Source organism: Struthio camelus, chromosome 3 (genome assembly GCF_040807025.1).
Source record: "Struthio camelus isolate bStrCam1 chromosome 3, bStrCam1.hap1, whole genome shotgun sequence".
In the NCBI taxonomy this organism is placed as follows: domain Eukaryota; kingdom Metazoa; phylum Chordata; class Aves; order Struthioniformes; family Struthionidae; genus Struthio; species Struthio camelus.
In genome coordinates, this window is record NC_090944.1 from 76,492,524 (window position 1) to 76,514,795 (window position 22,272).

Consider the following 22,272-nt stretch of genomic DNA (forward strand, 5'->3'; position numbering starts at 1 on the left):
ATTCGTTTAGTGAAGTGATAACCATTCTCCCTCCTGCCTTTGCCTCTGTGATCAGCATGATTGTCCCTAGAGAAAAGTGAGGAAAAAGTGTGTCTCATATAGGAGCCATATCTAGGTATTTTGCTATGGTAGGGCTTTTGAGAAAGCGTTTTGAAAAAATTAGTCTCTTTATGGCTCCTCCCCCTTGGACCTGGATCTGATGGTGGCCTGCTGAGGTTTTCATATGTAGCATAAATTTATGTCTCCACATACCCCTTGTACATGTTCTGAGACCTCCTACTGTTTCCTCTGGACTTGATCAAAGCCCTTTATATCAAAGAGAAATTTTAGAAATAGCATCTGATTAGGCCACATTTGTAATTTATATCGAAACTTGAGTCTTTCTCGAAACACAAGGCCAGGATTTGCACTGATGCAATTTGTCAAGTTACTATAAGGAATCAGCTGATAATTTGTCAGAAGGAACTGAGGTTTCTTTCTCAGCGCTATCACTGAATTGATCACATATTTCCACTGTCAAACATTACATTGTTCATTTTAGTTGGGGTCCTGTTGTTAGGAAAATTGTAACTTGCGAACAGCACATCTGTGTGACATCTGCAGAAGAATTATGAGACGTTTATATTATTTTGCTCTTACAGTTCATGTGTATTTTGTCATTTTTCCTCTTTAGCTATTTGGGTCTGCAAAATTATACATCATACTGGGGCCAACCTGATCTTAGAAACTGCACAGGTGGGTACACTGATTTCATCTCTGACTAAGTGTTGTACACTTTGGTTACTAATCACTCTAAGGAAGGAAGTTACACTAAGGAAGAATACCTTCCTCTCTCATGCTGAGTTGTTTAAAATTTTTCTAAAAAATTAGGGCAAAGTAAATATTTAAATTCTGGGGAAGTGCACCAAACTGATTCCAGCCCACCCATGAAACTGTCTGGATATGAGTTAATGAAACAATCAAACTCTTCATTTAATTTAAGCAAGAATGGGGGCAGGTGATAGCTTGCTTCAATTTGATATTCAGTCAAGCCAAATTTTTAAATGTTTCCAGTGCCCATTGATACCAGTGGAAAGATTTCCACTGTCTTCCTTAGGCTTATGCTCAGACTTTTCGGATAAATTCTCAAATTAAAAAATTATCTCTTGAACTTATTCTGGACTTAAAGGAATAATAAAATAAGTAGACATCAATTTTATGGCCACTTCTGCAGTGCCAGAGTCTCCCACATCTCTCTCTGTAGTCAGTGGAGAGAATGATAGTCTCAAAGGTAATTCAGAGTGCCTACAGTACGTTCCTGTTCTGAACTGCTTTCTGAAGAAGCCTCTTTTTCTTTCTTCACTGATTATACAAGTGAGATCCTAGGTAATCTGGCTACCTAACTTGGTTGATTATCTTGGGTCCTTAACAGTTGGGCTAGATGAAAACATCTTTTGGTATAGAATGAACATCAGGTCTTTAGATGTTGCAAAAGCTGCACTGGAAAACACAATTTTAAAGAGCACAACCAGTTTCAAACTAAAGAAGGCTGATATTGAATATTTTGAGATTGTGTGATGTTAGTATTTACATTAGTTTTCCATCCAGGTGACACCAAACATATAATTTATCTATAATTCACACTAATGTTTTGCCATTGGATGTAATATCAGACTTTCCTTACCAGGAAAATTCTTTTCATGAAATTTACTTCTGAACAAGAGTGTAGTCCTCTGAAGGAACAGGAAACATTCACAGTGGGATCAGACTTTCTCCCCAGAGCTTAAAAGAGTGAATATTTTGTCTGTAGTAGGGAGCTGGGGACCCATTTTTTTCACTTCAAGAATGAAAGAGAAGCTGCTTTTCCCGATGAACAGTAGAGGATAAGAGAAATAAAAAAGAGGAAATATACTTTTCATTCCTCACTTCCCTTTTTTTATTTCAAAAACCATTTTAATAATTATTCTGATTTACAAACTCAGATGAAATTAAGGAAAAAAAAGGACACAACCAATGAGGACATCATGTAAGATTCAACAAGTTCTGCGTACTTTTTCCTAAAATTATAAATTTAAAAAAATAATAAACCCGAATGGTCCTTACAGGTACCATAGAACATGCTCTAGCTTTCAACAATGAGAAAAAATTTCTGAATAGCTTTAGGATTAATATACATTATTTTCTCTTTTTTTTTACTTTTATGTGTACACTGACAGAAAATGCAGCTGATATTGCCAATCAGCTTTTGAATCTCACTGGTGAAGGGCAGCAACTAACTTCAGACAAAGTAAATGATGTTGTCCAGAAGCTCAAAAAAATTGTGAACGATGAAGAAATTGATGAATCTCTGGGTTCTACCGTGGTGACAATTTTTTCCAATATTCTAACAAGTTCAGACAGTGTATTGGCCGCATCATCTTCAGAGTAAGTATTTCTACACTTGAGAAACGCTAATGAGAACAACTCATTTCGCTGCCTCTTAAGAAATGGATTCATCCTTCCATATGTAGACAAAACAATTGCAATAAAGCAAACTTTTCTGATTTCCTTCAAAAAGAATTTGGTGAGATGAACAAAAGATTCTTCTTCCGTTATTTCAAAACTAAAAATAATGTGCATGACAAAGGTCAATTTGTTTGATGTAAAAGAATTCTCCTGATAAATGACACACCATAGATTTAAGTATCGTTGGAAGATTGTTTCACAACTTGTGATATGAAGTCAGATAGTTTCTGTCAATCAAAACCTTTTGTTTTCAACAGAGGTACGTAAATTTACAGCATGGCAATCTGCTAGTGAATACACAAATGAGTGACATAAAGACGGTCAATAATAAGAAAATGATATTAGAAGTGGAGAACATACAATGCCATAGTTGTTTTTTTCTTCTGTACTCAGTTTTTAGAATAATTTTTTTCTGTTTTTAGAGCTCTAAAAACTATTGATGCCTTGGCTCTAAAGATCCAGTTCACTGGACCATCCATGAGCATTTCAACACGAAACCTCGCGCTTGGAGTATCTTCTATAAACTCAACTTCATTCAAAGGTTCTTCTTTTAGCGTCAGCCCACAGAATAATGCGTCTGATTTTCAGGTACAGAATGTAAATGGTATTTGAATGTGAAATGCATCTGATGTTCAAAGTATATTTTCTGTAGGTGCTGCAAAGCCTCTTAGAACTTCCAGTACTCCCCCTACTGCTCTTTTCCCTTTTTCCTGAAGTCATCCAAACAGATCAATGTAATATTTCCTTGAGTAGCAGGAAACCCAGATGAACCTGTGTGTTCCATACAGATGAAAAATACTTGGTTCACGAATCCAGAACTGGCTTTATTTTTTTTGTTATTTCGGAATAATGAAAAGGAAAGATAACCCTTAAGAGTCTTCTGCACATTATCTCAACTCCACTGATGAGTTTCAGATTGAGAATGAGACAGCTAAATGTAGGTATCTACACATAGCTTTCTACAGATACAATAGGTGTTTGAGCTTTCAGTATAGTTTAGACACTTATTGCCAATGGACACGTAAGGCTGATCCAGTTGCTCACATGTGGGCTCATAGTGCTGTTTGGGATATCCTATGGTGTTCAAGACATTCACATAGGATTGGCTGATCAAATCAGACAAACAAAAGGTATAGTAAAGACAGATCACTCACAGTGCAGAATGGTTTCCAGTGCGACAGTATCGAGACAGGCTGCTGTATTCAGCATATTTTCATCACAATACCATTTAAGGCTCAAAATTATTTTTCACAAATCAAGAAAAGTCTTTCACAAGTGGAGAAACACAGACAAGGTATACACAAAGCCACATCCGGATACTATTTGGGCATTTGAGATGTAGCTGAATATCTACTGGAATTTTCTTAAGCTCCTTTGGAAATTAGTGGTAATGACGTATCTAGACTTTTAAAAACAAATTTATTTTATATATATGTGTGTGTGTGTATGTGTATATATGTATGTATATATGTGTATATGTGTGTGTATGTGTATATATGTGTGTATGTGTGTACATGTGTGTGTATATATATATGCACGCACATGTGTGTGTGTGTGTATAGGTATATATGTATGTACAAATATTTATTATATTGTTCATAGTTATATAAGAAGTCTATGGTAGAGGTAATATATCTCAATCTCCTAGGTACTTAAGCTAGGTTAAACTTAGGTTACCCTTCAAATACAGTGAAACTTACTTGGAGAAACATGTAGAAAAGATGAAACAGAATAATTAAAAAACCCTACTATTTATTGGGCCAGAGGAACCAAATCTGAATTTACATGTGGAACAGTCACTAGAGTATGAGTATCTAATGGAACCAAATTCACTGCAGCTGTGAATTGGCAAGACAGGAATTCTAATAAATGGATCACCGTTTTACAAAGTGCCATGTACTGCAGAAATCAAAAACGGTAAAAAAGACTATTATAAAAACTAATAGTAATCTAAAAGGCTACAGGCCTTTTATACACATTTTATATAGACTTTGGATCAAATCTCAAATGCTGGTTTGAATAGGTACAAATGGATTTAATGTAATCAGTCTTTAATGCATTTATTTTCATAAAAGTTTTGACCAAAATTTCTCTGAATCAACTGTGTTAGTAATATTTGATGATATAAATATACTTTTGTTTAGCTCTCATATTAATGAAGCTTGATAACTGATTGTTTTTTGATTGTTATCAAAGAAAAGGAACATTTCTCCTCCAAGTTTCATCCTATGTTTATGGAAAGAGGAAAGGAAAAAGTCTGAAATAGATTTGGGATGTTCTACATGTATAATAAGAATTACCATCTGTGGCTTGAGGACATCCAGGATTTTTCTTGTCCTGGAATCATTTATTAAAGCACTGTCTAAATAATCATAAAATCCAAACTCCATCAAATTATTTGTAATGTTCCTATTGGAACATGAATTTGTTTTCAGGCTTTTACATTTCCAATAGCTGAGTGAGAATTCCTAGCATCCTCTCCACCAGCGATGTCTGCAACAGCTGTGGTCACAGCTTACATTTTCCATGCCTATCAGGAAAGATGTTTGCTATCCCTGCTGAAAGGAGATTCCCTTGTGAAAGCCCAGGCCGTTCACCAGTGATATGGTGATCTATCCCAGGCTCATCAGGAAGCCTTAAAGGGTTCAAACTGTATGTCAGAATATTTCCAGATTTTATTTCTTTTTTTTTTTTTTTTCTTAAAGCAAATGTATCCATGGCAGTTTGGAAAGATTCTATTTTAGTCCCCTGTTTCTTGCCAAACCTTTAACTAAGTTAGTTTTTGGTGATTCATATTATTAAATTGTTCCTGTAATGTATCCATACTTCTTTATAGAAGCCTATTCCATTCTATTTGCAGACAATACCTAATGGGATGTCTTTATCACATGCATGCTTTCTGATTAACGTGGCAGAATTATCCTCTGAAATCCTGTTATTCAAGTGCATTTAGCCCCGTCAGGAGATACCTATGAACCACATCTGACTCGTTTCCAAGGGTGCTTGTTACTCACAGTAAATTAATGAAAACTTAGAATTTGAATAAATCTACCTGTAGCTCATGACTTGTAACTTCCTGTTAGTTGACGGTGCATTAGTGTCCTATAACTGATCATGAAAGGCACAAATACATGAACACGTTACCTGTAGAGAGGTTAGGAGCGTGAGTTTCCTCGTCTCACAGTAAAATTCTTTAACGCTTTTACTATGTAGCAAATATGAGATAGCTTACTCCCCTTTCTTTGATGGAAATGGTGATACACCTTGAATTTACCGTGATATAAGTCATAGAATTGTTGTGTGGTAAATAATGAAATACAAATTTGCACTGTCTTTTCTTTCCCGCTGTCTTGTTATGTCACTGTGCCATATTTGACATGTTGTCTGTATTGATTAACCGTATACCGATGACAAAAGGTGCTACGTAGCACAAAATATTGAGAGATGACTCTATTTGCTATTTTAAGTCTCTCTTCTGTAATACAGAAACTATAAAAGCTAGTAAGAGAATTAAATCTTTATGGTGAACAAGAACAGTGTTTAGCAAGCCTTGTTCTTGCTGTCTAGTTAGTTAATGCAAAGACTTATCCCATGAGGAATTAAGTTAGCTACTTTATTTTGCGTATGGATTATACATGAGCTGCCAAACACAAACATTTTGGTGATCTCATAACAAAATAGCACATTTAAAAACCACTGAATGAAAAACTTACAGGAATTCTGTAGCTATGCGAGATGTTCACTATTGCAACGTCTACATTGTACACTATAGTTTCATGCAGAGATAGGTCCACAGTAGCCACCTCTAGAACGGGAGCACCGCAAGCAAACATGGCCTGCCCCAGCTAGTAGGGGCACCACTGTTGTGCACTGTTTCTAGCAGCTCAGTTGGCACTGCCGTGTAGGCAGAGCAGGTCATTGAGCAGTACCTGAGCTTTCTGCATGGCCCTGTGCCACACGACGTAGACAATCTTAAATCTTAGTTAAAAAAATATGTGTATGTGTGGATGAGGGAGAAATCAAAGCATTTGATCTATTTTTTCCCTCTGATTTTGTCTGTGGATTAGCAGTGCCTGAAGATGAATGGCTCATGTCGTTTATGACAAGTTAAATATAACTTGTGCTTCTTGTGTTTTGTGATTCTGTGGAACTGACTACAAAATCAGTTTCTGTTAATGACATTATGCTCTGTGGAGGTCCAATATGTCAAAATTTTTATCCTGCAAAGAAAGAAGTCCCACTTGTGAAAAAAAAAATTCTTTACAATAGAAATCATCTCTTATTGAGACGTGCATTGATGCTTACAGGAATGTTTTAGAAAGAAATTAATTTTTTTCTTTTGCTTTAGTGATGACAAAATACATTCATTGCCTAGCAACAAAGGAGCTAGAAAATGAGCAAGATTCAACACAAATGCAATACGAGGGCAAGTGGCTACTTTGCTTACAGATAACATAACGAAGGCATTACACAAAGTGAGTGAGTTTAGGATCTTAAAAGTTTTCTACATAGTAAGTACAAAGGAGAAAGAACTACTAGGAGGTGATGGAGAACGCTGAAGTCAAATGTCAAGTACGAATGTGACATGCCCCCACAAAAAGTGGATGTGCTGGAGAAATGATGTGTCCGTGGATCGTATGTGCAGATTAAATAATACAGCTCAAGGAAGAAGGATTCAAAGTGTATCTTTCTGTTCTCAACATTGTTTGCTATGAGGAAAAGTGGCCTGAAAGTTATTGAAAATTTCTGACTGCCATTGTTATAGCAAATCATCAGTATAGCAGTGGAGGAGTCTTCTTTTCTTATCTGCAGCTTACCTGTAGGGGAAGCCTTATCTCCTGTTGGGAGGAAGTGGGAACTTCCTAAGGCTTTTTTTTATTGCATCAATTTTCATGTAAATACAGGTCATGTTAGTGTTGTTGATTCTAGTCTCATGTCTAGATTTCCTTGCAGAAGGGTCTGAACCCAGCTGTGGGCAATGAATGCTTTGCTTTTTGTTTTGAACATTTTCTTTTCTTTTGTTGTTTTTATTTAACAGATAGATTTTGACAAGGATCAGACAAATGCCTTTGCTTCTGTTGTTCTACCATCAAGTTTACTGAAGAATTTAAGTGAAGATGAGTTTGAAGTTATATCCAGGGCTCAGTTTACTTTCTTCAACAAAAATGGTCTTTTCCAGGTAAATATGAATGTACTTAAGTAATTTCAGTTAGGGTGAATCAAAGTCAGCTGCTAAAGAATCCTGTAGTTTAATAATTTTGCAACATCTCGGGAGTTGTAGGAATGAAACGGTAGCAGATGTAGGCATTAGGAGTAGCATTATGAATTCAGTGTGACAAAATAGCTGTCTCGTCCAAGTTGTATTACAGTCAGATATTCGACCGCAAATTCTTGTCACATGCGGAGTGAACTTACGCCCAGAAATCAAGGGAAAACTGGATCCCAGATGATTATAACCAGAGTAAGTTAGCAAGGCTTCTTAAAGGCTCTGTCTTCTGTTGATGTACATTGACACTGGTCCTTGATGTTCACTGGAGCCAGGTTCTCTTATGTCAGCTGGGAATTTGGCATATAATACAGCTAAATGGTCTTTCTTTCCCTTTTCCCTAAAACCATTGGTTGACACTCGTGCCCAATGGACTACTTATTCCGTTTGAAACTCTGGTCTGATGGTCATCAACCAGAGAATATTTATTTCTACATGTGCTATTCTTTTTATAAATATATGTTCCCACAAGCACTGGGAACATATATGGTCTGAATGTTTCTATAGACAACATGGTTATGGAATAAAGGTAACAATATTTGTACCTGAAAACCGAAGGAATCCAAGTAGATTTATTTTTTTCTCATTTAGGTCCTATTCTATGGTAATTGTAAATTGTTCCAGCGTGATATATGCCGGAAAAATTAGAAAGAGTTTAACAGCTTAGAAAAACAAACAAAAGATGCACCTATATTAAAAAATTAGTTCATTGAGGAGGAAACTGTTTCGTAATGAACCGTAGGCTGAGCCTCACTCAAAAAAATTTGAGTTTGTTTTCCCATTAGTATTTCAAGTGACCTTTGGCTCTTGTGCATCCGCAAAACTCTGTAGTATTGTGTTGTCCCTGTATTATCGTTTTTATTGGCAGTGTATCCAGATTGTTCAGATAGTCTAGGCAAAAAAATACCCATGACCCTGAGTTGCCTTCTGAAATACACCCTGAAGCATCTTTAACTGTTTAAAATAGTAGTCATTTTAAGCCCGCTTTTAAGAAAAACAGGATGAATACATCTAATAAGGAAACCCCAAAAATACAGGAGTAGGCTTATCATAATGGTATAAAATCTTATAAGGTCAAAACATGCAATCTTATTTATATTACATTAAAGTTGTTGTCCGGAGGTCTTGCCACTAACCATATAGGTATCTTTATTTTTCTTTTCTTTTGTTTTTATATTTTAGATTTTGGTATACAGTTCAAATTGTGAGTATGATAAGCTAATAGGAGCACATGACTGTGTTCATAACAGATCTTGTAAAATTGATCTGTATGTGCTTCTCACATGTGTCCTTTAACGGTAATAGAATCTGTTTCTAAGTATGCTTCATAAGGTCAGCAAGAGGTAAAGCAATAAAATCTGCAATTAAAATTTCTCACCATTTTATTCTTATTTTTCAAATTTTTCATGGGTGACATTTTCAACCAAATTAATTAAATATGTGCAAAACTCACATTTTCCATTACTAATGATTGTTTACAAATACATCTGACCATGAAACAGAAACAGAAACTTGTGACCAGTCCACTCAAATCTAAATGTAGAAGACTCCTTTACTCGTATAACATTGACTTCAGTAGAAGTGCAGCCCAAGACAGTATAAATAGTGAACAGTGATTTTTTCAGTCCATCTAAAAACATTATTCATGGTTTACTAAACATATCAGTTGTTTTTAGGTAATCACAGTGTGTATTATCTCACAGTGTGTATATTTTAATGAGGAATACTAGACTGGAAATGTTCAAGAAGAGAAAGTAATGTACAAAAAAGTTGGTGGCTGATCAGATTGCTAACTAAAGCAGTAGCTTATGTCAAAGAATTGTATTTTCCTATTAAATTAAAATGAAGTATAAAATAAAGTAGTCCACATGCCATTTCAAACCCAATAACTTTATCCATTAGTGTAAAAGTATTTCATGAATATACTTTATTCCAACTGAAATTTAAAAAACCCTAATGCCATTAGCTGTATTTTATGTAGGTGTTCTCTACAACAGGGAGACATCGTACTTAACAGCGTTGGGCTTTTTTTTAATTGCAACGGAGAGAATGCCTGTGAGTTTTGTCCTGCCAATCATTAAAATCTGATGATGACGTTACTTAGAAGACAAATTGATTTAAGCTATTCAGGGTGGGATTCATCTCGCCAGATGTGTGCGTGTTCACTGTAGATACCAACATCTGAACTGTTGTCCGTAAGCTACCTTCAAAGCCAGTTAATGGAGAGGAATGGACACTGTTAAGGCATGATCCATCTCATTCTAGTGTAGGAGTAGCATTCAGTTCCCCAGGCAGAGGAGCATAGTGACGCTTGAGACACCCTAAGGTACTAGAGCAGTGGCTGCCTATAAGAGACCAGTGACCTTCTAGAGCAGCAACTGGAGATGAGGCAGAATACCCTAAAGCCTTTAAAATGGACATTTATATTTTGGCAACTACATTCCACCTACACATATTAAATAGTCTGATGAATTATGCCCTAAAAGTGTATATTTCTTTTCACTGACTATATTAAGAAACCCTGCTTCAGGTGTGGACAACTACTTCTTGCATATCTAAAGGCAGGTCAGAAGAGCACCACCCTTATCAGTTTTGAGCTCATGAAAATAGCATGTAAATATTATAGATGGGAATTGTAATGACTGTCTACACTAGTCACGGTTTCTGTCATTAACTCTAGCTTCACCATCTTTTTATTTTATATATCTGCATATTTTAATGACTAAAAGCTTCCTCCTAACTGTAGCTGAGTGAAGCCTTATAGCTAAATAAGCAGTGTCATCTGTACTTAATTTTAATGCCCATATTATTTTGATTCCTTTCTAAGAACAAGCAGGAAGAAGAACTTCCTTCATAAAGAGACCATCTGATATTTATTTCTAATGTTTATTATTTGATGGAGAAAGGGCCCACTGAAACCTATAGAAATCTGTCCAAAGGCTTTCATGGGCCTTGGGTCGCACACTGAAAGTTAAATGGTAACCAAGGCATTTTCTCTTGCTGTGAATACTCAAGAACTGGCTAGGAAACTGCATTTTTCTTCCTTGTTAATTTTCAAGTTTTTAGGAAACTGTTTCAAAAAACCTCAGTATGTTTGAAAACTCTTGGATACGATCCTTAGGAAATGAAATATTCTTCTTCAGTATAACCAGAATTTGAGGACTGAAAATATGTTTCTCATGAGTGATGGGATCTCATGAGCCCACCACTGGGCAGATATCTGATATTTTGTCAGGCTCACCAAAGTCCGAGACTGAAAGAGTTGGGGATTTCAGGAGTTCATGAGCCCATTTTCTTGAGGAGAAGTGTGTGGCAACAGACTTTGACCTCTGATCTGCGGCAGGCGGAGTCCTGGAAGTCCAAACTTTCCAGCTTCCCACAAGGCCAACCAGACAGATAATTAAGCAGGCTTCAGTGGAAGTTCATCAAAAGAGAGTCGTATTTGCAAAATACTCCCACTTTAATAGATAAACAATTTCCAAGAAAAAAATGCTCCTTTGGAAAATTCTCGACCTGATGCTTTTTCACTGGTTAGGAATTGCATCGCTCAGTGTCAAAATCAGTCTTCTGTTTAAATTTCCACCAGTTAAGACCTTGTAGAAGGTATTATCTCCTACAGTATATAACATTGCTTTGAATTTGTGTATTACTTCTTGGTCATTTATTGTAAGGTGGAAGATGATTTAGCAGCTATACAAAGAAAACAGGTTATTCTCCAAAAACTTCCCCTCTACAGAAAAGGAGAAGCATTGACAGTAAAATAAGAAAGCTAGTTCATTCTTGTTTAGGGAAATGATCTAATTAGATCGTGGTTTGTTATCTGCTTCATTGTTATAATTCTGGTGGAAGCAAACAAAGTGATTAAAAGGGAAATTTATGCCTTATAATCTCTCTCTCTATAATTGTGCTTGTATATGTTTATGACAATAAGGGAAATAGGGGAAGTTCCACAAGGCAAGCCTATAATATGATCGTATAAACAGCATGTTCTTATATTGGGTGATCAAAAGTGTAAAATGCTGACAGCTTATTTATTCTGGCACACTGCAAAAATAAAACTGTTTGCTCTGGCTTTAGTGTCACGTGCTGCGTCAGCATTTATTATATTTTTCTGAATCTTTCAAAGGATCCAGAAACTCCTGCCAACTTGACCAGTTTTGTTGTGGCATGCAGTATTGGAAACATAACAATTCAGGACCTTCAGGATTATGTGAAGATTACGATTAAACATACCAAAGTTCAGGTAAGAAGAGACTGATTATTCAGAGAAACAGAAATGCAGGTTATATGTTGTAAAAGCTGAACATAAAGTCTCATTATCTGGATGGATTTTAAGTAAGAATACAAATACAAATGGAAGTAGTATTTCTGAAACAAAAGCAGGCAATTAAAACCTAAAAATAAGTAACCTCTCCCATCCTCACATTCTCACTCCTTTAAGAATTTAACGTTTATCTGAAAGACCATTAATTCTGCCACTTTGAGGTAATTTCTATGCCAGTTACCATAGGTGAAATCAATGTTCATGACCAGTGACAGTATTTATTACACTGGAACTTCAGAATGACTTAAAATTCTTTGATCATGCATGAATTGCTTTGGTAATGTTCCCCAAGGTATTTTGTTGTCATGTGGTTTCCTGCAAAGGAGGAATGGACAGAATCACATTGTTAAAAGGTGACCAGAATTAATTCAGGGAAATAGAAGCCTAAATGCAGCCTTTTAACATATTCTGTTTCAGTGAAGCAATCATTCAAGTGTCAACTTGACTCTGGCCTCAGATATGTTGGTGCAGGTCAGTAGCTCCTCCAAAAGAAACAATAACATTAGAGATGTATAAAATGAGATGTTAAAATGTGATATCTAAGTAAAATGTTAATGGAATAAGGAACTGCTTCATTAACCTTGAGATGGGAGATTTTTCACGTTTCACTTTACCTTAGTTTTTATTATAAAGATTATTTCAAGGTCAGGCAAAACAGTTCAGCATGCTTTTGCTCAGTTTCAAGGCAAGTGAAGACATCATACTCAAGAATAACTTCATTGAGACCATGAAACTAATTCGTCAGTCTTAGTATGTGGAAAAGGAACAGTGCAGAGGAGCAGTGCTATATGTTTTATGATCTTCTGGGCAGAGTTACCCTTCTAGAAGAGATCTAGTTTGAAACTGGAAGAAATTTGAACAATCCAAGTAATAATTATACTTCTGCTCATTAAGTGAAAAAATAAATAGTGAAGCATCTGCTGTAAATGTTTTATGTCGACAAGATTTATCTTTGAAAAGGTATAAAAAGTTTACTTTTGCATTTGTTCTTAGGAAGATCCTAAGCCTACCTGTGTCTTCTGGGATATGAGCAAAAATGGTAAGCTTAAAAATACTGTCATTTCTTTTCTGGAGGCGTAAAGGTATCTAGTTTTAAAATCAGTCACAGTCTTGGCCCTTCTTGCATCTTCTCCAGTCCTTGCAGAAATAGTTTGACTGTATCATTTCTTGTGGATTGTAAGGTCTCTTGTAACAGCAGATGTTAAACATTCTTTCTAAAAAATTTGCATGCAAGTTTTCATAACATTTTGAATTTGTAAATAAAGTTCCTCAAATTTTCTGTATCTGATAGCAGTTTTTCACTGATCTTTCTGTATGTGCAAGTCAAATAGTAATGCTAATGAGAAACACGACTGGTTTTCAACCATCCTTTTAACTGGCCGTTTCAGAAATGTGAGGTTATTTAATTGTGAGATTGTGCCTCTTCCAAATCTTGAGTTGGTTTTACTTCTGTAAAAGATTAGTAACTACGTTACATAAATTTTGTGTAGATAAAGACTCAACGTCCATCTTGCAAATGGACACAGTCTGCTTGATAAGGTCATATAGGGACATACACATTAGCATGGCAGCATTTTACCCCATCGTCAGTTGATATTACCTAACCTGTGTGTAACGTAGCACTTATCGTTTGCATAGGTAAAACCATTCCCTGGGATGGCTTTGCAGTGCCGCCTTCTTTCTTGTAGATCACTACTGAGTAGTAGAGAGACCTTACTTCTCCTTACCAGGAAAAAGAAAGTGAAAACATAACTGTCTAGCAGTATGATCTAAGGTGGAGGGAAAATTAGTAAAGACAGTCTTGCAAGAAATAAAATTTACCATGCGAAGTTGTAGCTGAAGGCTGGAAATTCAGAGGGAGGAACTGGGGAGAATGCAGAAGGATACAAGCAGAGCAAAACCTAGTTAGGAAGCTAAACTTAAGAAGAACATCAAAGGAGAGACACACAAGGAGAAGTCTGTTCTCAGTGGCTGCTTGAGTTGGGGAAAGTTTAAGTGGTTTTGGAATGTCTTCACATTCTTTTGAGAGAGTCTGTCTTGAATTTGAGATAGAGTTAGAGGGTCAGTCAGATAATGTGCTGGATCTTGCCTGGAGCTTGGCAAACATGTTTTTAAGAATTCAGAGAGCATAAACTATTTCACAAAATCAGTTTAGATTTTAGCAGGAAAAAATTAAAGTAGAATTAATGGGAAATAAAAAATTTACTTTTTAATATTTCCTTTTTAAAAATACAATCTTTCCACTTCTTATTTCAAAATGGCCTTTTTGGGTAGGGATAATTTATTTCATAGTTTTTTAAGATCAAGATTATCAAGATTAGCCAAGGATTAACCACTCTCGCCCTCTGCATTACACAGTGCAGAGAAGAAGAGCGAGACCCTCTACTCATGAGCCATAAATGCTTTCATATATGGCCTGAGGATATATGAGTAGGAGGGAGGCAGGTGCAGACAACCCGTCAATGTGGTAAAGGCAAGTTCTAAAACCATGTTATTGTTGGGTAAATCTAAGGTGTGTCCTAATGTGCAATCTGCATATTAAGTCTTATTCATCCCTCATTAATCAAAAAAAAAATTCCTACCTTTATTATAGATTTATTGATTCTACTTAACAGGCCATAATTTGGAACACTTGCCTGGTGGAATTCTCTGCAAAAACTAAGAAATCTGATACCTGCTACTTTGCTAATTATTTTTAATATTCACTGATTCAATTTGAGAAAGCATTTCTCCATTTGCACAAAATGAATATAGAAATCTGTTAAAGAGCTGGTGCTATGAGTTTGTTGGAAAGTGTGGTTTCTCCGGTTTCATTTCCATAGGTGGCAATGGTGGTTGGAACCCTACGGGCTGCAAGGTGCAAGCAGAATCCAATGAGAATGAGACGATTTGCTTATGCAACCACCTCACACACTTTGGGGTCCTAATGGTAAGCAAGCTCTCACTTTTCAGTAAGTTTGTCTTTTCTGAGAACCACAATGTAGTTTTTGTCTCGGATCACAACTACTATCTTCATGCATTTTTGTTACTTGAGGTATTTGTTTTGCACTTGTTTTATCACAGTAATACATCATTTTACCCATTATTTTCGTAAAGATATCTTTTCATAACAAAATATCTAATGATAAGGATTCAAGAATGAGATGATGCAGACAATGAGTAGTGAAAGGGAAGTGTATTATTATTATGTCCTCTGCAGGTGGCTAAGTGTTACAAAATAAAAATTAAAATGTGCCCACAAGAGTATTCTGAATTTTTCAAAGTTACTATATCATGAAAGAGCTTGGGTTGGAACATCTGAGTGATGCCACAATGCAAATATTGTGTTATCCTGCCCAACTTCAAAGCTGGGACACATCTGTGCCGAAAAGAAGATCAGAATCAGGGACTGTAAAACCAAGGCCCAGTACCAACTCTTCCACTACTACAATAGAAAAAAATTGATCCTAATGAGTCCTAAGGTGGAGCGGGTCTCGATCACTTTCCTTAGCAATGTCATTCAACAAAACGACATAGAGTTTTCACCCCTCAAGACTAGATAGAGAGCGTGACAAGATTTTCATGCATTAAGCTGCAGATCAAGGCAAGGAGAGAGAATGTAGCAGAAGGAGGAAAAATCAGAAGGAAAAGGGAAAGCATCCCATAACTTTTTGTAAGGGATCTCAGAGCTGATCAATAAAAAAAGAAGCTGACCTTAAAATTAATGTGAGGGTGTGAAGAGAGATTAGAAGAGTTTGCAGAAGAGAGGGAGTGTTCAATTTATAAAGGCAATTAGTGCAACGAAGAAACTGAAAGATTTGTGGTGAAAGAGGAGCAGGGCTAGGTAGAGTTGAAATTGCAAGGTCAGGAAAGTGTGAAGGTATTAGCAGAAAAAAAGTAGAAGAAAGTATTTTTTTAGAGAAAAGGGTGTGACTGTTGCAGAACAAAAATATAAAGCTTCATACTGTCAGGGAAAAAGAACGGTAAAGAAAAATATGTCCTACTGTCCAGCAAACCTGCTAATGAGGATGAAAAACTAAGACAAGGGAGCACAGTAATTCCGTTTTATCCGGAGATTCAAGGGGATAAATCACCCCTTGCAAATTTAGGTTGCAAATCCGACAAGATTTATATTTATCTGATGTCAAAAAGTATAAAGAAGTACATTCTTTTGCAAAATTTGTAAAACCTTATTTGCCACTTTCTTTTAAATGGCATTAATCAGGGTTGTCTTGTAGTACAGGGCTTCTCTTGGAAAAAATCTGCCTACTGAGGGCTGCTGCGAAACTTCTATGATATTTATGATAGCTTAAGGCTATCAGAGCCTTAAGCAAAGTCTCCAAACTGGATGGCTGAGATGGGTAAGGCTTAGCATATGAGGGAGATAGGAAAAGGTACTATAACTATACAGAGCGCTTCAACCTCAGTAGTGTAATTCCTCCAAGCAGTGAGATGTCTACAGAAATTTACATCTCTGAAATATTTTTGAAAGAAAAATCCCAACAGGAAAGAGATGGAACATTACAATTTCATAACCATATTGCAATCTGGTAACTTTTCAAAACCTTCTTTAGTTTCCCAAAGGCAACAGTCATGCTCAGTAATAGGCTGAACTGTGGCTTTCAGTCTGACTTGAACATTCTTTGGCCTCCAAAACAAACCTGTAGAAAAAATGTTTACTTCTAATGAAGGTATATGTTTTTGATTTAACTTGTTTGATCTAACTTTTAATAATAAAGAAAAATACCTACTAGTATTTTAAATACCTAAAGATAAAATGAGGGACACAAGAAAATCTGTTCCTAGCATAGGACTCACTGCACAAGGGAGCCACGTGCTCAAGACTTTTTCAGCTTTGGTCCTCCAAAGCCTTGTTAATAAAGCTGCTCCCTTCTCATCATGCTCAGATGTAAATATGAAAACATGCTAAGTTTTTTGTCTTTCTGCAGCCTAAATGGTGTTCTTCTTTCACTTTTCATCCTCCAACAAGGAAAAAAAGGGCTTTTGGGGGGTATATTCAATGAGTCCTTTCTGTTCCCCGAATGCTTTTGTGGCATTAGGAAATAAGGCAGAAGTTTTCTGAGTTTGGGCTATGTTCCAATAGATTTTTACATAGTTTTGACCTTCTAATTGCATTTCCATTTTAAGAAGCTTTTCTGACATTAATTTAGATATTAAATGACTTTCAAAAAACATTCTCTTGATGTATATAAAATTTCTTATGAGCCTGGTAGATGCACAGGGTGTAAAAGCTACATACAGCTCTTTAGTTTTCCTGCAAAGAATGTCATATTTTGTAACCTTTTATAGGTATCTTTTTGCTGTATAGTTTTGCTAAGGGCAACAGTAACAGTGACCACAGAATAGACACTATTAAATATTGGTATTTGCTCACATTTACTCCAAAGTGAAATAGATCCAAACATTCTCCTTTGTTTTATCCTTAAAAGAAGGAAATAACACTGGCATTTATTCTCAGACAGTACTGTGTGGCAATTACAGTTGGACAGAAAACTGGAAAAAAAGTCTTCAGAATGTTCCTACTTCATCACCAGTTTTTTTGAAATGTCTTGGTCACTATTTTTCTGACCAGTTCTATTTATAACTGTAGTTTGCATATCAAAACAGGTCATAAAGCACAAGAGCAATATAGTACCCTTGGTTTCACCCACAGATGATTAGCTACATCAATTCTTATGAACTTCTAATAGCAAGAACTGATGTCAGAAACTCACCAGAATGGTCTACACTTCAATATGAATGCATTTTATATTATATTGTTCATACGAATAAGTTATTCTTAAAGAAGGGTTCTATAAGCAACTGAACTAAAAATCTGAAAAGTGAAGATTTTTCCATAAAAGGCCATTTGAATTCCTCATAATGAATTATCATGGTCAGAGTCAGACTCTGTCTTTCTGCTGATCCCAGCAGTTATAATACTTACAGCACAATGTTTTCAAGAGCTATGGGAAGGAAGTGAGAGGTGTAACAACTATAAATTAAATATACCCAGTAAACATGAACCTTAACATCAGGGTTATTGCAAAAGTGTTTTTGAGTTTTACTTGACTAATTACCAAGAAACTGTGTTGTGCTCATTAAAGTGTGTTTACGATAACTTATACCTCTTCCTCCTCTCTCACTTAGGATCTTCAGGGAACAGTTGCGCAAATAGACTCACAGAATACCAAGGTCCTCACCTTTATCACTTACATAGGCTGTGGGATATCTGCCATATTTTCAGCTGCAACTCTTCTGACATACATTGCATTCGAGTAAGTATTACTTCAAAGCATCACAAAAGAAATACCTTTATACAAGGCATGAAATAAGTTAGCCATATGGTTGGTGTGTTTTATTTGTCTAGGAAGGCAAATCTGTATTTAAACAAAAAGTGACTAAAGAATCTTGGGCCCAATGCTGTAGGTAGAAATTTTTTCAAGGAGATGCAAGTTCAGATTCCCTCATGTTTTTGCTGCATTGTGCTGCTCAGACCGAGCAACGGGGCTAATGCGTCCCAAAATTTTCTCCTCTGGGAGTACTATATCCTCTAGATTCTAAACAGGTATGTATTTTTAAACCCATAACCAGGCTTTTCAGACTTTTTGTGAAAAAAAAAAAGAGAGAGAGAGAGAGAGAGAGAGACCTGTCTGTTGAAGCATAATCAGTCCTGAATATAAAAGAAAAAATCCGACTAGAAAAATTACATGCTAGAATCTTTTAGAAGGAAGTGGGGAAGAGAAATAAAATGAAGCTAAACTGTGAAGTGTTACAACAGTTTTAAAAACCAATTCTACTGAAATGTCAGGGTAACTTAAGGGAATGCAAAAGTTATGAAGTGATACAATTCTGTGAACAGTGAAAAGAGAAAATGAAGTCGCAGCTGGCCACAAAGGAACCATTCTGCCTATAACAGGACAGGACAGGTCAGGACAGGACAGAGTAGCTGCTAAAGAAGGAGATTTTGCTGGGGGAAAAAAGGGATTTTCTCTGAAATGTTCAAAAATAGTTCTGAATATTTCTAATTATTGCATTCCTATTGCATTACCTATGGCCTAATGCTGTGGTCCAAAGTTGGCAGAAGTTGCTGGTTTGCCCGTCGTTTCAATGTCTCTCAGTTAAAAGAAGAAAAACTTGATTTCGGTCTTCTTAAGATCCCATAAAAGAAAAGCAAATCAGAAAATAACAACATGCACTGGACAGTATCTTCTGAAAAACAAGCAAAGATTGATAGATGAAGTAATCAGAGACGAGCTTCTGGCCAGCAGTATGGTTTTAAAGTATTTTCTTTTAGTTTTCTTCAGTTTTCATTTAAAATAAGAATCACATTGTCTTATTTTTAATTTGAAAGGTTCTTAATAACAAATCAGTAGCTAAAATATTGCAGCCATTAGGTAGCTCATTAAGGGCTCAGAGAAGTGCTGGGTCTTCCGCAGCACATACAGCAGAAGCTTTTAACAATATCGCGTAGAGGTATACCTCGCTATGCCTTATTGCCACAATAGCGTATTGGCACGAGGAGGCCGCTGTGTTTTATTTACTTTGTAAACTGGTAGACCTGGCTTATGTAAGCAGTTCAGGCGATTGAAGCAGATTAATTGTATGAACCTGTATTTCTCTTTCTAGGAAGCTGCGAAGAGATTATCCATCAAAAATCCTGATGAATTTGAGCACAGCCCTGCTCTTTCTTAACCTGATCTTCTTACTTGATGGTTGGATTGCGTCATTTGACATAGATGGCCTCTGCATAGCTGTTGCCTCCCTTTTGCACTTTTTTCTTCTGGCCACCTTTACATGGATGGGACTAGAAGCCGTTCACATGTACATTGCTCTAGTAAAAGTATTCAACACCTATATACGACGATATATACTGAAGTTTTGCATCATTGGCTGGGGTGAGTTCAGCAGGCGCAATATTTGCATAGCATATATTTTGAAATTATGCTGTGTAGAAGATTTCTATCACAGATGCAGAGAAGAATCAAAGCCAAAGTAAAGTTTCCTTCCCCACCTTGGTGAAGGAGCACCATCAGTACTGTATATAGCTGAGACTGTAGCTCCATTGTCTACTTCTGTGCAAGTGTCCTGTAGCTACCATTCGCTGCCCACAGGAGCTTGCAGTCTGAGGAGGACCAGATAAACTGGTCTCACGTTCCAGATAGGCCAGGAGGGGAGAGAGGAAGCATTATTGCCAAATCAAAGACGGAGAACTGCAGCAGTTCTCTTATAACAGTAGTAGTAGCTCCTGCAGTTACTACAAAGCCTATAGGGACCTGTGCAGTGACTTTCAGAAAGCTTTGGATCAAGCCTGAAGTTTCTTGCCAAAAGGCACATAACCTGTGACAGGATCAGAAACAACCAAAATGTCCTGAGCTTCAGCACAGTGTTTAAAGCACAGAGATGTCCTGCTGCCTTAGTCAGTGTACGTTCTAGTGTTGAAATGGAAAATGTAGTACTGAAAAATAACTGTGAGGCTCAGGCAGTAAGGCTTTTATTCTTCATTTTTTTCTATATCAGGAGTCTCTGCCTTCTGCCTGAATGCACATATCGTGTCTCTGCCTGAATGCATATTGTGTTTGAAATAATTCAGCACAATACAAAACCATTAACCTCATGACTAGAGCAGTGACCTCAGTCCAACGGATAATTGATGTCTTTCCATTGGCAACTAGCATCCTCTCTGGCAACCTCAGCAGAGGACAAGGACTGAGTGGTAGGAAAAGCAAATTAACCTCTTCCCCTTTGAATTTCTTGTCATAGCAAGGATAAGACACGTAAATAGGGCATGCCAGGAAACGTACGTTTATTCTGTGTGAGCTGTGTCTCTGTGTACATGGTTCTGTAGTTGTTTGTTATTTTCCCCAAATGTTCCCTTCACTTAATTATTAAAAATGTATATAATTTACTTCATTTTTGTACACATTTAGGTGAAGGATGTATAGTGCTGTAGAAGAAAAGAAGACATTTACATTTGAAAAAAATAAAGTAGAAATTACAGGTTCAGGTACCTGTTCTGGTGCCTAATTAAGAGACATCAGAATCTCTGAAAAAAATCACTCAAACTTAAAATTAAATCTCATCTTTTTAGCAGTTTGTTAGTCTTTTCCTCACTTTCTTATGCATGCCTGTGTGCAAATGCAAATTTAACTTTGGGTAATTAAGGGAGAATATTTTACCTCAGTAAAATATACTTTGGTATATTTTGTCTAATACTATAGTATATTTTACTTATTTTATTTAGTATGACACTTTAGTATCACATACTAAAATAGGATAGTAACATTTTCTATGCTAAAGAATATCATGAAACTTATTCACTAATGCTTATAAAGTACTTTGAAAGCTTTATACGGATGTACTTTTTGAAAAAACATTTATTTTATTCTACTTCTCTATGCGGTTTTCTGAAATAGAGCTACCTCAGGATACTCTGTACTAAAGCGATACTGATGGAAACATCAATAATTTAGCTTTACATGGTGATTTTGAAGATCTGGGAGTTTTAAAAGCAAACTACATTTTTTCTTGTGTTACAGGATTGCCTGCTCTAGTGATAGCAATTGTTTTAGCAAGTGCAAATACAAACGCAAGTCACGTTTATGGCAAAGAATTATACGGCAGAGATGCTAACGGGCAAGGAGGAGACGATTTGTGAGTATTTCTTTTAATCTCTTATAATTTAGCATTTACAGACTGCAAGAAATTTAGCATTTGTCAGATTGCTTTGAAAAAGGCATGGGTGTATAAAACAAGCAAAGCGGATGTGGCTGTCTTCTAAATTATTTGTATCTGAAAAGCAAAGAAGGCTATGAGAAAAATTGGAGGCAAGTCTGCATTACCCAGTGCCATGGGAAAACACCCATCTGACAAAAGAATGACCCATAAGTTTTGTTCCACAAAAATAAAAATATCAGTTTTGATTTATCTTAAATGAAAGCTATGTAATCTAGGTGACAACAAGAAAAACGTAGTATAAAATAGTTGCCTTTGTAGATAAAAAAGCCTTTTGTCAATGTAGGTCATTCGCTTTCTATGTCCTCATCTAGATGTCCGATAATAATCTTCCAAACTCCAAATTCTTATTTGACTGTTTGTTATCTCATTTTCTGTGCCTTGCCAGGCAAAGCTTCATGATGATAAATAGGTCGTTGTGTATTTTTATTAAAGCATCATGGAAAGCATTCAAGCCATTTGCTGCTGGAGACTAAGCTGGATC

The 22,272-nt window shown here is 36.2% G+C and overlaps 1 protein-coding gene across 1 annotated transcript in view; it reads left to right on the forward strand.

The window, feature by feature from the left end:
* ADGRG6 (adhesion G protein-coupled receptor G6) overlaps positions 1–22,272 on the forward strand; it is a 118,586-nt gene that overhangs the window by 80,490 nt on the left and 15,824 nt on the right. Inside the window, 10 exon segments of the mRNA XM_068938519.1 lie at positions 674–735; positions 2,196–2,403; positions 2,907–3,072; positions 7,523–7,663; positions 11,877–11,993; positions 13,068–13,113; positions 14,897–15,003; positions 18,204–18,331; positions 19,683–19,951; positions 21,593–21,707. Of these exon segments, the coding sequence (XP_068794620.1) occupies positions 674–735; positions 2,196–2,403; positions 2,907–3,072; positions 7,523–7,663; positions 11,877–11,993; positions 13,068–13,113; positions 14,897–15,003; positions 18,204–18,331; positions 19,683–19,951; positions 21,593–21,707 (1,359 nt within the window).